Source organism: Hyla sarda, chromosome 5 (assembly GCF_029499605.1).
Source record: "Hyla sarda isolate aHylSar1 chromosome 5, aHylSar1.hap1, whole genome shotgun sequence".
Classification (NCBI taxonomy): Eukaryota; Metazoa; Chordata; class Amphibia; order Anura; family Hylidae; genus Hyla; species Hyla sarda.
This window is the reverse complement of record NC_079193.1, coordinates 309,168,034-309,185,713: the sequence shown is the minus strand read 5'-3', so window position 1 is coordinate 309,185,713 and position 17,680 is coordinate 309,168,034. Positions and strand designations below refer to the sequence as shown.

Sequence of the window (17,680 nt, the reverse complement as noted above, 5' to 3'; positions counted from 1 at the left end):
GCCCTTTTTTTGCAAATTTTTTTTCCCGCACGTTTTGGTAGAGCATGTCCTCCAGATGTGGCCTAATCGGGGTACCTTGGAGTGACATCTATAGTATGCATGGATTTATTAACTGCGTACTTTTCCTTTACACCAAAAATGTTGCCGCAAGAGCAGTTTTTTTGCGCAAATATGAGCCATCTTGGACTTAACGTAGCAAGATGCTCTAAATCATCGATTCTATTTTCCAAAGAGTGGATTGAGGAGATTACTACATTTACCCGCAATTTATGATTCAGAATTCAGGAAAAGGGGTAAACTGCTTCTACCATACACAAAAAATGATACATGTCCCCCACAGTGCTTAGACCCAGGGGTCAAGTCCTGGGAAAAAAGTGTGGGAACTTACCCAAGATTTCCACTTAATGACTGTTCCTGCAGGACTTCTGCTAATTGGAACAGTCTTCCTGCTGTGGAAAAAGTGCAGGAACTCAGTTCCCACACATTTCTGCAGGACTTGAGCCCTGCTTAGACCCCGACTGATCACAAGAACGTGCAGGTTTACCAAATTTCTCTCCTGGCTCTGTGTCACGTGGTCTGAACGGATTAACAATGCAAGTCTGTGGGGCTGCCCCGGATTCCTAGACACAGAGGAGAGAGAGGAGCGCACTGCTACATGCCTTTGTACCGGCTTGTTACAGCACATGAGCAGTGAGCCTGAGAGGTGGGGAATCACATACAGACTCATCGCACATGTGTCCTAATACTAATGACAAACCACACAGGTGAACCATATGCGGCAATCTCCAGGTGAATCGGGCATGACATCGGACAAGAGGCATAGCGGACCCTGGGCTCCACTTCTGACACTAGAGACACTCAGGACACTATAAAACACATTGGCCTTCATTTACTTGATTCTGATTCTTTCTGTCGGGTTTTATGCCTAAATTCTGTCTCATGGAACGTGCAACAGAATGTGCGACAGAAAAAACCCGACAGAATCTGAATCACTCAGAGTGAAAAAAAAAAACCCTACAAAATGGGCGTTGTTTTTGGGAAAAGGGGCGTGTTCCCTACATTTCAGCCAAAATCACTCGTCTTTTCCTAAAACCACTCTGAAATTCATGTGAATTATCTGGGAAGAAAACCTGACACTTCAAAGCATGTATAAAGTTTCAGAAAGCGGAATAAATTCTCTGGCTGTTTGCTCTTTGCCTGCCTCATCTTTTTCAAGCAATTCTTACTTGTAATTTTACATTTTTTTTTTTTTTGTACAATTAAATTTTTAAGCAAGGTTTTAGATTTATTAAAACATTTTTTATGAGTCTTTTCAACACTTTTTTTTCCTATCGTTTCAGTAATAATGGTGATAAAGAAATGAAAAAAAAAATATTATATATATATATATATATATATATATATATATATATATATATATATATATATATATATACCGTATATACTCGAGTATAAGCCGAGTTTTTCAGCACGATTTTTCGTGCTGAAAACACCCCCCTCGGCTTATACTCGAGTGAACTCCCCCACCCGCAGTGGTCTTCAACCTGCGGACTTCCAGAGGTTTCAAAACTACAACTCCCAGCAAGCCAGGGCAGCCATCGGCTGTCCGGGCTTGCTGGGAGTTGTAGTTTTGAAACCTCCGGAGGTCCGCAGGTTGAAGACCACTGCGCCCTTCAACATCATCCAGCCCCCTCTCACCCCCTTTAGTTCTGAGTACTCACCTCCGCTCGGCGCTGGTCCGGTCCTGCAGGGCTGTCCGGTGAGGAGGTGGTCCGGGCTGCTATCTTCACCGGGGAGGCCTCTTCTAAGCGCTTCGGGCCCGGCCTCAGAATAGTCACGTTGCCTTGACAACGACGCAGATGCGTCGTTGTTAAAGCAACGGCTCTATTCCGGGCCGGAAGCGCGGAGAAGAGGCGCCCCCGGTGAAGATAGCAGCGTGGACCACCTCCTCACCGGACCACCTCCTCACCGGACAGCCCTGCAGGACCGGACCAGCGCCGAGCGGAGGTGAGTACTCAGAACTAAAGGGGGTGAGAGGGGGCTGGATGATGTTGAAGGCCGCAGTGGTCTTCAACCTGCGGACCTCCGGAGGTTTCAAAACTACAACTCCCAGCAAGCCCGGACAGCCGATGGCTGCCCGGGCTTGCTGGGAGTTGTAGTTTTGAAACCTCTGGAGGTCCGCAGGTTGAAGACCACTGAGGGCGAATGATGAGAAGAGGATGATGAAGGGGGGGGGTGTGGGGATGATGAAGGGGGGTGGGGATGATGAAGGGGGGGGGGGGTGTGGGATGATTACAAGGGGATGATGAAGGGGGGATGTGTGGGATGTGTGGGATGATGACAAGGGGATGATGAAGGGGGGATGTGTGGGATGATAAGGGGATGTGTGGGATGATGACAAGGGGATGATGAAGGGGGGATGTGTGGGATAAGGGGATGTGTGGGATGATGACAAGGGGATGATGAAGGGGGGATGTGTGGGATGATAAGGGGATGTGTGGGATGATGACAAGGGGATGATGAAGGGGGGATGTGTGGGATGATGACAAGGGGATGATGAGGATGTTAATGACGGGTCTGGATGATGACAGGGGGGGATGAGGTATTTCCCACCCTAGGCTTATACTCGAGTCAATAACTTTTCCTGGGATTTTGGGTTGAAATTAGGGGTCTCGGCTTATACTCGGGTCGGCTTATACTCGAGTATATACGGTATATATATATATATATATATATATATATATATATATATATATATATACTCATTAATACATCTATCTATATGTGTCTCCCTCCTTCCTCAGGTCCGGGTTACAGTGTGTGAATACAGTACTTTATATATACATATTTCCATGAATACATTAACCCATTAAACATTTGAAGTTTGCCGGGTCTGAATGCCATTGGAGGCTGAGTATGACGTCAGCCTCCAGGGTCAATTGGTGGTGTATAGGAATGAATGGGCTAGATCTATAACATTGTGATTTTTTTTGCCCATTGAAATCAATGGGCCCATTGTGGTCTATGGAGATCTTGCAGCAAATGGGGTAGAAAGCTAAACAGCAGGGTCCAGGTAGTAATGTAGATGAGGGACCCTGGTGTGGGTTCAATACCTGGGTTGATATACAGTGACGATCCACTTGTCCCGGCCAATTTTCGCTTGTTTGCTCTCATTTTTTCCTGCTCGCCCTATAATAGCCATAACTATCTACCATAATGATACCTTTTAATTTTTCAATAACATATTCTCCGAACCCAAAAAAATATATATATAATCAGTGAAGTGAAATTGACACCATTTACCTTGTGGTTGAGCTTTCATGTTGTTTTGATACTTTAGGCCAGCCTGATTACAGCAATACCAGATTTGTATAGTTTCCGTCATGTTTTACAAATGTTAAATAAAAAATTAAAAAATTTAAATTTTCAATTGCCATTTTTTGACCCCTGTAGCTTTTTTAATTTTTCGCATACCAGGCTGTATGAGGGCTCATTTTTTGCGGCATAATCAGTTTTTTTGTATCGGTACCATTTTGGTATTGATCTGACTTTTTAATCGCTTTTTTACTTTTTTTTTCTGGGATATTATAAAAATTGCAGTTCTGTGGTTTGGTATTTTTTTTTTTTATATTTACGTAATATACCGTATGGGATACATAATGTTAGATTTGAATAGTTCGTACAATTACGCATGCAGCGATACTAAATATGTTTATTATTATGTTTACATGTTTTTATATAGGAAAAGGGGGTGATTTGAACTTTTAACATGGAAAGGGTTAATGTGTGTCTTTTTTTTTTTTACACTTATTAGACTTTTAGGAGGAATCATTAGATTCCTCATACAGATCAGTAGAGTTCTATTGAACTCCATTGATCTGTGTGCTCTGCGCTCCATTGATAGAGCCTAGTCCAGCCAGGCTCTATCAATGACCGATATGCTGGCTATTAGCGGTGGCTCCCGGCTACTGAAATCAGCTGGGGGCTGCAGAGTTTGGAGTGGGCACTCCACTGAGCACCTTCACGCTTGTCAGGTCCGGCCTTGCTTGCCCAAAACCGGGCTAAGGGTCAGAAAAGTTCACCTGCCCAGAACTGCATATCCTGGGCGTCGGGAATTCCACATCCCTGTATATATGAAGTGACAGATGCACTTTAATTTCTGTTGTCTACCCAAGATGTACATGTTCATATGGTTGTAAAGGTGTTCCCACACTGCTTTAAAGGACATCTGCAGCGTTCTAACACTTATCCCCTATCCACAGGATAGGGGATAAGTGTTTGATCATGGGGGGTCCGAACACTTGGACCCCCCGTGATCTCCTGAACGGGGCCCCCACATTAGTGCTCAGTGAGAGCACTAATACGCGTAGCATCGACCTACAGAGGTCGACAGTACGCCCTCCCCCGTCCCCTCCCCATACAGTTCTATGAGAGAGGCATGAACGCTGCCTCCCCGTCTCTCCCATAGAACTACATGGAGGAGGCGTGTTGACCGCAACGTCATGCTGCGGCCGGCACGCCTCCTGCATGGGAGAGCCGCGGCAGAGCCGTTGCCCCATGCAGGAGATCGTGAAGGGTCCCAGCGGTCGAACCCCCTGTGATCAAACACTTATCCCCTATCCTGTGGATAGGGGATAAGTTATTTTCGTCCAGAGATGGCCTTTAAGCTCCATTTAATGTAAGCGCTGGGGTGGAGGCCAAAAGTATGTCACTTTGGTCTCCATTCTTGCTGGTTTGCATTGTGTGGACATCCATGTTATTCCATTGCATTCTGGATTCTGTAAAAAAAAAAAAAAAAACTATATCTTAATTCTACCAATAACAATGGTGGTTATAGGCATTTTGGGCGTGCTGGTGGTTAGGGCGTACAGGATATGCTCATGCAGAATATTTTACAAGATTAATTTTTATGACTCTGGTGTGTAAATCCACATTTCCTTTGTTGAATAGGTCTAAGCAGATCCAAATATTAGGATTTACTGAAACATAGAATTTCAAGCTGCAAGAATCCCAAGCTGAATCTGAGCCTGGTTGTTTATATTGGTGCTTGACTTATAAAATATGTTATAGGATGTTTAAAGAGGGGTTCTACCTGCAGTTCTTCTTTCAGTTCTTTTTTTGAGCCAAAGACAGATGTTTATCCAGTGGGGTGAAGAAGTATAAGGGCCCAGGAATTTCCTCGCTAAACTCTTTCACTGGTTCCATGCTGCCCAGAATCAGGGGGTAATTTTGCATGATATTTTCTGCAGAAATTAACCCCTGACATACAAAGTCCCATTGACAGTTGACTTTTTCAGGTGAAGTTGTTAATGAACATGTTAATTTTTTCAGCAGAATCCAGATCCACATTGTGAGCTCCGCTCTGCTGCAAGCAGATTCCGCTCAGAATTAATTCTGAGGAGAAATCTCTAGTGTGAATTGGCTCTTAGTCTTCATAGACAGAGCGGAATCCAACTCAGAAATTCTGTTGCAGCAGAGTCCCCTTGTTTTCATTGGGATTCTGCTGCACAGCGCACATGGTGGAATTCTGATTCCGCCCTCCGCAGAAAGAATTGACATGTCAGTTCGCAAATGCATTTGCATCTATGGAGATGGCGCATTCTCAAGCGGTCCTAGCACCAGAAGGTAGTGCTGGGGCCTGATGTCTGCGGAATGTCCGCCCGGAAATTTTCCTCTCTGTGAACCTACTCTCAGACTTTCCTTTTATTTTCCTTGTCAATACACTTTTGAATTTGACTGAGAAAAAAAACTGGTTAAAAACAGCCACAACTGTGTGAACGTGCCATGGTTAGCTTTTTGCAGTAATCAATGATTTATCAACTGCGACTTTCATAAATTGCCGAAAAATGTTTGCACAAACATTTGTGCTCTAGCAAACAGGGTTAAAATGTCTTGATTTACACAGGCAATTAAAAATCCCCCCATCATCCATCTAGTTTTCCTGCTCCAAAGATTTGTAGGCTTTTTTTTTCTAGGCCCACCACTGCTGTTGGCTTTGTCACCAATATGCTTATAAGGCTTGGGCCCTAGGTCGCCATTGGCTGTTGTGAGTTGTAACTTTGCAACATTGGGAGGTCCACAGTTTGAAGAGCACTGCCCTAGAATGTTAACTAGACACTCATAATTTCTCACTTTTCACCAGGGAGAGCCTCAAGAGTATTCCCCATAGAGAGCAGTGACCTTCCTTCTTGACAGGCTATGGGCATGATTCCAGACTGTAATCATCAAGGGGGTGGTCCCCATGTTTCTCAAAAGGGCGTGGACCAGAGCGTTCTACCTGTAGACAACCAAGTGGTGGGCACCGCCCAGTTGACAGTCTAGGCCTTCCATTGCATATCGGGTACAGAATTTTCTGTATAGAAGGGCACTGATTGCCAATGGGAAAAGCGCCCAAATCGACAAGGATAAGATTTTTTTAGTGTTTTTTTTTTTTTTTTTTTTTTTTTTACAAAGACCTCTGGTCTACTTTAATTTTCAGATGTATTAACAACCTTAAGGACTGGGCCGTTTTTCATTTTTGCACTTTCGTTTTTTTCCTCCTCACCTTTTAAAAATCATAACACTTTAAATTTTCCACCTACAGACCCATATGAGGGCTTTTTTTTTTGTGCCACCAATTTTAATTATCATGTCACCACAAAATCTACGGCGAAACCAGAAAAAAAATATTTGTGGGGCAACATTGAAAAAATCCCCCCCCCCCATTTTGTAAATTATGGGGCCTTCTGAATCTATGCAGTGCACTTTTCATAAAAAATTACACCTTAGCTTTATTCTGTAGGTCCATACGGTCGGAAGGATACCCAATTCATATAGGTTTTATTTTATTTTACTACTTTAAAAAAATTATAACTACATGCACCAAAATTGTTAAAATTGTATGTTTAAAATTGTCATCTTCTGACCCCTATAACTTTTTTATTTTTCCATATATTGGGATGTATGTAGGGCTCATTTTTTCACAGTGATCTGAAGCTTTATTGGTACAATTTTTGTTTTAATGGATTTTTTGATCACTTTTTATTAGTTTTTTTGTTGTATGCAAAATAACCAAAAATACGCAATTTTGGACATTTGAATTTTTTACGTATACGCAATTGACCATGCGGTTTAATTAACATTATATTTTTATAGTTTGGACATCTACACACACAGCGATACCACATGTTTATGTTTATTTTTGTTTACATATCTTTTTTATGGGAAAAGGGGGGTGATTCAAACTTTTATTAAAGGAGTAGTCCGGCGCGCACTTTTTTCATTTTATCCCGTCCGGGCTGCAAAATAAAAGAAAACACACTTTCTCTTACCTGCCAACGAGCCCCCGTAGCTCCGGTACAGGTGTTCGGTCCCCGGGCTGTATTCTTCTTACTTTCTGTTAGCCCGGCACGTCACACGGAGCTTCAGCCTATCACCAGCCGCAGCGATGTCCCGCCTCTGCCGGTGATAGGCTGAAGCTCCGTGTGACGTGGCAGGCTAACAGGAAGTAAGAAGAATACAGCCCGGGGACCGAACACCGGCCTGTACCGGAGCTACGGGGGCTCGTTGGCAGGTAAGAGAAAGTGTGTTTTCTTTTATTTTGCAGCCCGGACGGGATAAAATGAAAAAAGTGAGCGCCGGACTACTCCTATTAAGGAAGGGGTTAAAATACATTTATTAACTTTTTTTTTTTTTTTACTTTTTTAGACCATTTTTTAGCTCCCATAGGAGGCTATTACATGCAATCTTCTGATTGCATACACTGTTCAATACTATGCCATAGCATAGCATTGATCATTGTTATCGGCGCTCTGCTGTTCCAGCCTCCAGGCATGGAGCAGCCGATCGGACAGAGATGGAGGCAGATAGGGACCCTCCCCCGTCCTCTCAGCTGTTCTGGATGCTGCGATTTCACCGTGGCGGTCCCGAACAGCCCAACTGAGCTGCCGGGAACCGTTTACTTTAGTTTTAGAAGCGGGGATCAACTTTGATCTCCGCGTCTAAAGGGTTAATGCCGGGCATCACCACGATAATGTGGACCACCCGGCTATAACGTAGGGTCAGCATGTGACCCCGCGTCATAGTAGGGGTGCGGGACCAGGGCATACAGGTATGCTCTCTGTTTAGCGCTATGTGCTTACATATGGCTCAATAATGCGTCTGCAAGAAGGAATGGCGGTCAGTTCCAGAAAAGTCAACATTATACTATCTCTGTGCTGGGATTTTGCACAACAAAGTGACATAGAATTTCCCTGTGAAAACATTTGCTTCTTCTTGCTTGTACCTGCATGTTGGTCTGCATCGTGTTTGTATAAATAATCCTTTCCCCTAAATTCTTGTCTGAATCCCTTCGCCGCCTTAGCTGAGATCATCATAAGGATTATAAGGCAAAGGATCTTATTTGGAGCAAGCCATCTCCTGTCAGTCTGGACCTTAGACTCTTCACCTGATGTCCTGCTGTGGGGCCATCTGATAACACATGAGAAACTGGATATCTGCTTGTTTTGCTGATGTGGGGTAAGGTCGCAGGTCCTCTGTTGTACGATTAGGGTGGGTTTATAAGTGTTTTGTCACTTTTTGCTGCAATTTTATAATGGCTACATAACAGCCCACTTTGATAAAAACGTCCTGCAAAAAAACCCACAACAACGTCCTTACCTTCCTTCCCTGTGTTCACATGTTCAAATTTTTAAATGCAATTATTGAATTGAAAGCCAGAAATGGATCTGAAAAGACTAGAAGCCTTTAGTGTTCCTGGCTTTGATTTCAATAATTGTAAATGAAAAAACGGAATGTGCTTAGGACAGGCCATCAGTATCGGATAAGTGGAGAGCAATTGTATATCAGCTGATAGGAAAAGCTATCAATATTATAGTCTACGAATATCCCCTTTAGGCCAGGTCTAGACACAACAGATAATTTCCACCATGGATTCTGCTGCAAACCCGCTTGCTATGGATTTTAGGGTCTGCAGCATGCTCTGTTTTTGGTGCCAAAACTTTTTAGTTCATGTTTAAATCCACATATACTTCAACTATGAATTACTGCGGCTCTGTCCCTCTGGACCCAGTCTGTAGGTCTGCTCCCACAATCTTTTTTTTTTAAGTTGTCTCACTGCATGCTTTGGTGTGCATGTTTTTTTTTTTTGTCCATTAATCTTCCCCATTGAACAACGAAATAATTACCAATTTTCTACATATTTGACGCTGCGGATGCGCTGATGGCAATCACGTAGGGACTGCCTGTGGCCAGGCAGCTGTGTGTATCTGCTCGTAGTGGCGGATTTCTCACTGTTACTAGATGCTCTGTAGTCCCTTTGTGACTGGTGTTGGCGCATCCGCAGCATCAGATATTGAGTTGTTTGGGAACGTGGGAACTCTTCCTCTGACAATTGGAACCAGATATGGCAATTTTTGTATCTTATGGAAGTACAAACAGATACAGTATCTGAAGAGTGCACTCCTCACATTTTTGTAAATATTTTAGTATATATATTCTTGTGACAACACAGAATAAATTACACTCTGCTACAATGTAAAGTACAGCCTGTATAACAGTTTATTTTTTTTGAGGTTTCGTTTTTTTCCACCTCGCCTTCTAATAGACATAACTCTTTTTTTTCCCATCTATTTGTAATGACATCACTTATTTTACCTTTAAATGTACAGTGAAGCAAACAAAAAATTATTTGTAGGGCAGAATTGAAACCCCCCGCCCCACCATTTTGCAAATTTTGAGGGCTTCCGTTTCTACACAGTGCACTATTCGGTAAAAATGACACTTTAGCTTTATTCTATAGGTCCATATGATTAAAATGATACCCAATTCATATAGTTTTTTTTTATTTTACTACTTTTAAAAAAATCTAACTTTTTGTACGAAAATTTGTATGCTTAAAGGTGTCCTCTTCTGACCCCTTTTTTTTATTTTTCCGTATACAGTGATCCCTCAACATACGATGGTAATTCGTTCCAAATGAAACATAGTTACTTGAATCCATTGTATGATGAGGGATCCATGCGATAGTAATATAGAAAGTTATACTCATGTGTCCCCGCCGCTCCGGACCGTCACTGCTGCCCTGATTGTCGCTGTCATCATGTCCCCGGGGTGTCCTCGCTGCTCCGGACCGTCACCGTGCCCTGGATCATCACTCTCCTTCGCCGTCATTACGTCGCTGTGCAGAGCCCGAAGAGGACGGTCCGGAGCGGTGTGGACAGGTGAGTGACACTCACCGGAGCACACGGGGCACCTTAAAGCTAGCCCGCCAGCTAGCCTGCTGTGCACTCACTACTGTACATTGTAGCAAAGTGTAATTTCTTCAGTGTTGTCACATTAAAAGATAGAATAAAATATTTATAAAATTGTGAGATACTGTATATGAAAGGTACCTTGTGTCTCCTTGTCCTAACAAATATCTAACAGTGTCAGCAGTTTTGAACGTGAATTGTAGCTGACAACAGTTTTGGGTTGGAATTATTCATGCAGCTTCTTATTCAGTTTTTGGTGCAAAACCAAGGAGTTCATCCAAATAAAATATAATGAAAAAACTACCACAAATATTGCAGGTAGTTATTGGTGGTGGTGAGGGATTCTGTGTCATGACAGTATGATAACATCAGAGGGTTTCACATGCATAATCTTGCCTTAGGCTCATTTGCGTTTTTGCTGCGTTTCTTTGTTGACATAATTAGGACATAATCATCTGGTTGGGCTTTGTAAAGTGATCATTATTGTCAGGCTCTATCAGATCCTTCAAAACAAAGAAGGGCTGCTGCAAAATTATGTTGTGTCAGCTGATGCTTATAAAGCAAAATCTAAAAAATTTTAGAATTTCCGAAGGCAATTTTCATATGCACATGCACAGCCTTAAAGGACAACTGTAGTGCAAGATTTTTATATATTGTTGTGCCCGGGCTGCAAAAATAAACAAAATAAACTTTAACATACCTTCCTACGTGCCCCCGTCGGTCCAGTACCGGCCTCATGGTCCAGCGGTGCGAACATCATTCAACTTCCTGGGGACGGAGAGAGTCATAGAGCCGTCGGCGTATCACCGGCCGCAGCAATGTCCCGCCCCGGCCGGTGATAGGCAGAGCGCATGTAAGGAGCTATGGCCACCTTCTTACATGACAGTGCGTTCAGCCTATCACCATTTCTAACCATGGCCAGTGTTAGGAAATCATATTTAGACATGCCCTAAGTGTATGTGGCCAACAGACCGGACAGCCCCTGCTTAGCCCAATAGTTGGCTCTGCTTGGTATGCCTCTTTGTGCTTAGGCTAAGTTCATATCAGTGATGAAGCTTTGTTTGAGTCCATTTCTGGCAGAAAAACTAAGCTGGACAGTCTGTTGCACAACGGAAAAGAAATCTCATTGACTTGAATGAGGTCCACCTGGTTTTCTATCAATGTCCATGGTTTTGTAGGATTTGAGCAGGAAAACTGATTTGCAGCATATTTTTCTTCACTCAAGTCCCGCTATTTTGACGGATTCAGAGAACAGAGCTCCCTTAACAGAGTTCCAACACTGATGTGAAGGAGGCCTTAGTCACATGAATATTTTGTTAGGCAAAGACAGATCTATAAGTCATATATGTCAATTTGAATTTGAAGCATGGAGGAATCAACATCATTCCAAGATTAGTTACTCGTCCGGATATTTCAGCTTGTGTGGAAACACATGTAAAACTCTTCAGAGGGGTCAGCAGCTCAACAAAGGAAGTTTAGCTTATATATATAACAAGAAGGTTAAGATGAATTGCTAGATAAACAGGAAAATTGCTTAAGGGTAGACCTTCTCTCCAGGATGTAAGGGGCTGCGGCACGGGTGAAAGGATGTGAGGGGTTTTGTATAGAGGATTCGGAGATCTGAAAAAATGTGCGGTCATTTGTTTTGACGCAGATTTTACACAAATGGTATTTAGCTGTGGAGATTTAATACATGGGAGAGCTTCCTGTCTTTATTAGAGTTATCTTATATAATGGTGCAATTAATAATTTATGAGATGGGTAGTATATAGTAAAGGAGAATTATATCTATTTCAGAAAGTAGGTGCAACCAACACTCTGTCCGATATGCTGACAAAAAGCTTACATTTACCTTTGGGCATCAATGTAAAATTTGTACCAAGACCCTGAAGGGAACGTGTCATCTCAAACACTGGTGCCTTTTTATGTGGCAGCTCCTAACTCTGCACCCTCTGTACTGTAGAAATCCCACTGACTAAGAACTTGCCTAGTAGACTTTGTCCATCACCAAATTTTTAAGCGTTACCGCCATTTAAAAAACTTTGGACATGTTAAAAGTTTTTATATGTGGGGTCCAAACACTGAGACTTGTAACATAGTTCATTAGGTTGAAAAAAGACCATCAAGAGTCCATCAAGTTCATCCTATAACCCTAATGAGTCCCTACTGAGATGATCCAGAGGAAGGCAAAAAAAAACCCTGATACTAGAGGTCAAAATTCCTTTCCGACTCCAAATAGGGCATCAGAATAAATCCCTGGATCAACGTTCTGTCCCTATAAATCTAGTATCTATAAACTGTAATGTTATAATTCTCCAAAAATACATCCAGACCCCTTTTGAACTCTTTTACAGAGTTCACCATGACCACCTCCTCTGGCAGACAGTTCCATAGTCTCACTGCTCTTACAGTAAAGATCCCCCGTCTGTGCTGATGTAGAAACCTTCTTTCCTCTAGATGTAGAGGATGCTCCCTTGTAAAAGATAAAGTCCTGGGTATAAATAGATCATGGGAGAGATCTCTGTACTGCCCCCTGATATATTTATACATAGTTATTAGGTCTCCCCTAAGCCTTCTTTTTTCTAAACTAAATAACTCTAATTCTGATAATCTTTCTGGGTACTGTAGTCCTCCCATTCCCCGTATTACTCTGGTTGCCCGTCTTTGAACCCTCTCCAGCTCCACTATATCTTTTTTGTACACTGGTGCCCAGTAATGTACACAGTATTCTATGTGTGGTCTGACTAGTGATTTGTACAGCGGTAGAATTATTTCCTTGTTGTGGGCTTCTATGCCCCTATTGATGCACCCCATGATTTTATTTGCCTTGACAGCAGCTGCCTGACACTGGTCACTACAGCTAAATTTACTGTTACCTAAGACTGAAAGGGGTGGAAATTTAATAAAAAATGACTTGTCCACAGAACTAAAACGGAGAAAAATCTACTTGTCCCTCATGACGATCCACTTGTCTGGACCAATTTTCACTTTTACACTCTTGTTTTTTCCTCCTCGCCCAATAATAGCCATAACTAACTACTATAATGATACCTTAAAATGTTTCTATAACATATGCTCTGAAACAATATTGGTGAAGGGAAATTGAAATAGTAAAAGATAATTTAGCAAATTTGGTGGTTTTCTTTTCTACGCTATTGGTTCAGCTAACATGTTATTTTGATACTTTAGGCCGGCCTGATTACAGCAATACCAGATTTGTTTAGTTTCCGTCTTGTTTTACTAATTAAAAAAAAATTCAGAACTTTTTTGAATCTTTTTTAATTGCCATTTTCTGACCCCTGTAGCTTTTAATTTAAATTTTTTTTTTCGCATACAAGGCTGTATGAGGGCTCATTGTTTGTGCCATTATAAGTTTCTTTTTGTATCTGTACCATTTTGGTATTGATCTGACTTTTTAATCGCTTTTAACTATTTTCTGGGATATTATAAAAGGAAGTGAAGTGAGCTGCCACATGTTTCTCCAATCCATATCTAGAGATCAGTGAGGGTCTCAGCAATAAGACCTCAACTGATCAAACTTTTTGACATGTCTGAATGACAAGTCAGAAGATTTTTAAGTGACAGTAATGCTTTAAGCTGGCTATAAATATTACATTAAAGTCATCTGAACCCTGCAGTCCGGACCTAATGTGAATGGCTCCTCCTCAGTGATCAGATGTTGGATTTTAACACACCTGTTTCTTTTGTTCAAGGGGAAATACACTGCTCAAAAAATATAAAGGGAACACTTAAACAACACAATGTAACTCCAAGTCAATCACACTTCTGTGAAATCACACTGTCCACTCAGGAAGCAACACTAATTGACAATCAATTTCACATACTGTTGTAAAAATGGAACAGACAACAGGTGGAAATTAAAGGCAATTATCAAGACACCCCCAATAAAGGAGTGGTTCTGCATGTGATGACCACAGACCACTTCTCAGTTCCTATGCTTTCTGGCTGATGTTTTGGTCACTTTTGAATGCTGGCGGTGCTTTCACTCTAGTGGTAGCATGAGACAGAGTCTACAACCCACACAAGGGGCTCAGGTAGTGCAGCTCATCTAGGATGGCACATCAATGTGAGCTGTGGCAAGAAGGTTTTATGTGTCTGTCAGCGTAGTGTCCAGAGCATGGAGATGCTACCAGGAGACAGGCCAGTACATCAGGAAATGTGTAGGAGGCCGTAGGAGGGCAACAACCCAGCAGCAGGACCGCTGCCTCTGCCTTTGTGCAAGGAGGAGCACTGCCAGAGCCCTGCAAAATGACTTCCAGCAGGCCACAAAAGTGCATGTGTCCACTCAAACGGTCAGAAACAGACTCCATGAGGGTGGTATGAGGGCCCAACGTCCACAGGTGGGGGTTGTGCTTACAGCCCAACACCGTGCAGGGCGTTTGGCATTTGCCAGAGAACACCAATATTGGCAAGTTCGCCACTGGCGCCCTGTGCTCTTCACAGATGAAAGCAGGTTCACACTGAGCACATGTGACAGACGTGACAAAGTCTGGAGATGCCGTGGAGAACATTCTGCTGCCTGCAACCAGGGCTGTGGAGTCGGTAGATAAAGGTTTCAACTCTGACTCCGGAGTTTTCTGTGCTTCCAACTCTGACTCCTCTGTATTAATATGTGAATGTATTTTATACATTCCTTGAAGAAAAGAAAGGCAAAATACATGTCATTACCACAGGACTACTGGCTGGGAAGCCAACAGTCTACTGTATTGAACAGTTTGTGTGCTGATCTGCTGCTGAAGATAGGGCAGTGGGAGGATCCAGGAAGGGGCATTTATTATAAAACATGATTTCCCTAGTAGAATCCCATAGTCAAGTTTAAAGGGGTACTCCGCCCCTAGACATCTTATCCCCTATCCAAAGGATAGGGGATAAGATGTCAGATGGGCGGGGTCCTGCTGCTGGGCACCCCCGGGATCGCCACTGCGGCACCGCGCTTTCATTACTACACAGAGAGAGTTCACTCTGTGCATAATGATGGGCTATACAGGGGATGGAGCAGCGTGACATCATGGCTCCGCCCCTCGTGACATCACGGCCCGCCCCCTTAATGCAAGTCTATGGCAGGGTGCGTGACGACCCCCACGCCCCTTCCCATAGGCTTGTATTGAGGTGGCGGTCCATGACATCATGAGGGGCGGAGCCGTGATGTAACGTTGCTCCGGCCCCTGTATCGCCCGTCATTACTCGCTCACTCTGTGCAGTAATGTGCGCACGGTGCCGCAGCGGCGATCCCGGGGGTCCCCAGCATGGGGACCCCGGCGATCTGACATCTTATCCCCTTTCCAAAGGATAGGGGATAAGATGTCAGATCGCCGGGGTCCCGCTGCTGGGGACCCTCGGGATAGCCGATGCAGCACCGCACTATCATTACTGCACAGAGAGAGTTCGCTCTGTGCGTAATGACGGGCGAAACAGGGGCCGGAGCATCACTACATCACGGCTCCGCCCCTCGTGATGTCTAGGGGCGGAGTTCACTTTTAAGCTAACAATCGAGTTTACAAGATTTTATAGCCTTAGCTGAATGGCAGCAGTTTTTCCAATGGTTTACAGCTTCAGTCTTGAACTATTGACCCTCCATTCCCTTCACTTATGCAAGTGTCTCTAGTCCTGCAAAAAACATATTTCCTTAATCCCTTAATCAGTGAGAGGCTAGGTTACCCATGGGTTCCCTGTAACAGCAGGACACAACACATTGATGCTATGGACTAGCTTGCCCGTTCCCCAGAATCCTGAATCCGATTGAGCACATCTGGGACTTCATGTCTCATTCCATCCACCAACACCATGTTGCACCACAGACTGTCCAGGAGTTGGTGGATGCTTTAGTCTAGGTCTGGGAGGTCATCCCTCAGGAGACCATCCGCCACCTCATAAGGAGTATGCCCAGGCATTGTAGGGAGGTCATACGGGCACGTGGAGGCCACACACACTACTGAGCCTCATTTTGACTTGTTTTAAGGACATTACATCAAAGTTAGATCAGCCTGTAGTGTGGTTCCATTGATAATTTTTGTGTGATTTTATTGTCAGCACATTCAACTATGTAAAGATGAAAGTATTTCATAAGATTAGTTCATTCATTCAGATCTAGGATGTGTTATCTTAATGTCCCCTTTATTTTTTTTGAGCAGTGCAAGATACTGTCAGACAGGTAGAGTGGTTCTCTCCCCATTCAGAATACAAGATGAGCCATGCATGTGTATGTGGGAACTGGAAGAGAGGGGTTCGGCCGACATCTGAAATGCGTAACCAGTTTTAATGTAATTTGGTGAACTAATTGTATAATAGGACATTACATGAACAGCAAGCTGGAGCTTTTGCAGTAGAAAGCTTGAGGGCAGAAATCACATATTGCTTTTCATCGCCCTGTATATCATGCAGCAGAATAAAGCTATAAAGTTTCCTCTTGTTTGATTATTCAAAAAATGTTTGCATTAGTTTTGTGCGATACATACATTTTATGTCATATTTAATATGAATACATTTTTTTTTTTTTGTGTACAGGTACATACCAAGGACAATGGATGGGAGGAATGAGGCATGGCTATGGCGTTCGCCAGAGTGTTCCCTATGGCATGGCTACAGTAATCCGTTCACCACTGAGAACCTCTCTCTCTTCGTTACGTAGTGAACAGAGCAATGGCACCGTACTTCATGATATAGGTGCCGACAGTCCGGCCGGGACACGTGGGGGTTTTGTGTTAAATTTTCACAGCGACTCCGAGCTTATGACCGGCAAGAAGAAAGGTTTGTTCAGAAGAGGATCACTTCTGGGTAGCATTAAGCTTAGAAAATCAGAGTCCAAGATCTCTATATCTAGCAAGCGCAGCTCTGTGAGGAGCGACGCAGCTATGAGTAGAATAAGCTCAAGTGACGCCAACTCTACAATTAGCTTTGGGGATCTCGACTCTGATTACTTTCCTCTAGAAGATCACGTTGATGCCACCACTACAGAAACCTACATGGGAGAATGGAAGAATGATAAACGCACCGGGTTTGGAGTAAGTGAGCGCTCAAATGGAATGAAATATGAGGGAGAATGGCTGAACAATAGAAGGCATGGATATGGATGTACCATATTTCCAGATGGCACAAAGGAAGAAGGGAAGTACAAAAACAATGTTTTAGTCCGTGGAATAAGAAAGCAACTTATACCCATAAAGAACACCAAAACAAAGGAAAAAGTAGACCGCGCAGTCGAAGGAGCACAGAGAGCAGCAGCTGTAGCAAGGACAAAGGTGGAGATCGCAGCTTCCAGGTAGGTTTCTTTAGAAAAATATACAGACGTCAAAACGGAAGTGCCTGATTTCTTACAGGAAGGGCTCCGTTTATCTGCTGGAACATCCTAATAGCAATTATCTGAACATGCACCATATTTATTGTAGAACACTTTTTTTTTTTCCTCAACACAAAAAAATAGCCTTGTGTGT

At 43.1% G+C, this 17,680-nt stretch overlaps 1 protein-coding gene across 2 annotated transcripts in view; it reads left to right on the top strand.

Annotated features, from left to right (window-relative positions):
- The window catches only part of JPH1 (junctophilin 1), a 156,420-nt gene that overhangs the window by 11,984 nt on the left and 126,756 nt on the right, over positions 1 to 17,680 (top strand). For both annotated transcript variants that reach the window (XR_008844273.1, XM_056522169.1), the window contains exon 2: positions 16,755 to 17,508. Coding sequence is in view for 1 of the 2 variants with exons in the window: in XM_056522169.1 (XP_056378144.1) it covers positions 16,755 to 17,508 (754 nt within the window). In the remaining variant the exon portion in view is untranslated. The remainder of the gene's footprint in view (positions 1 to 16,754; positions 17,509 to 17,680) is intronic.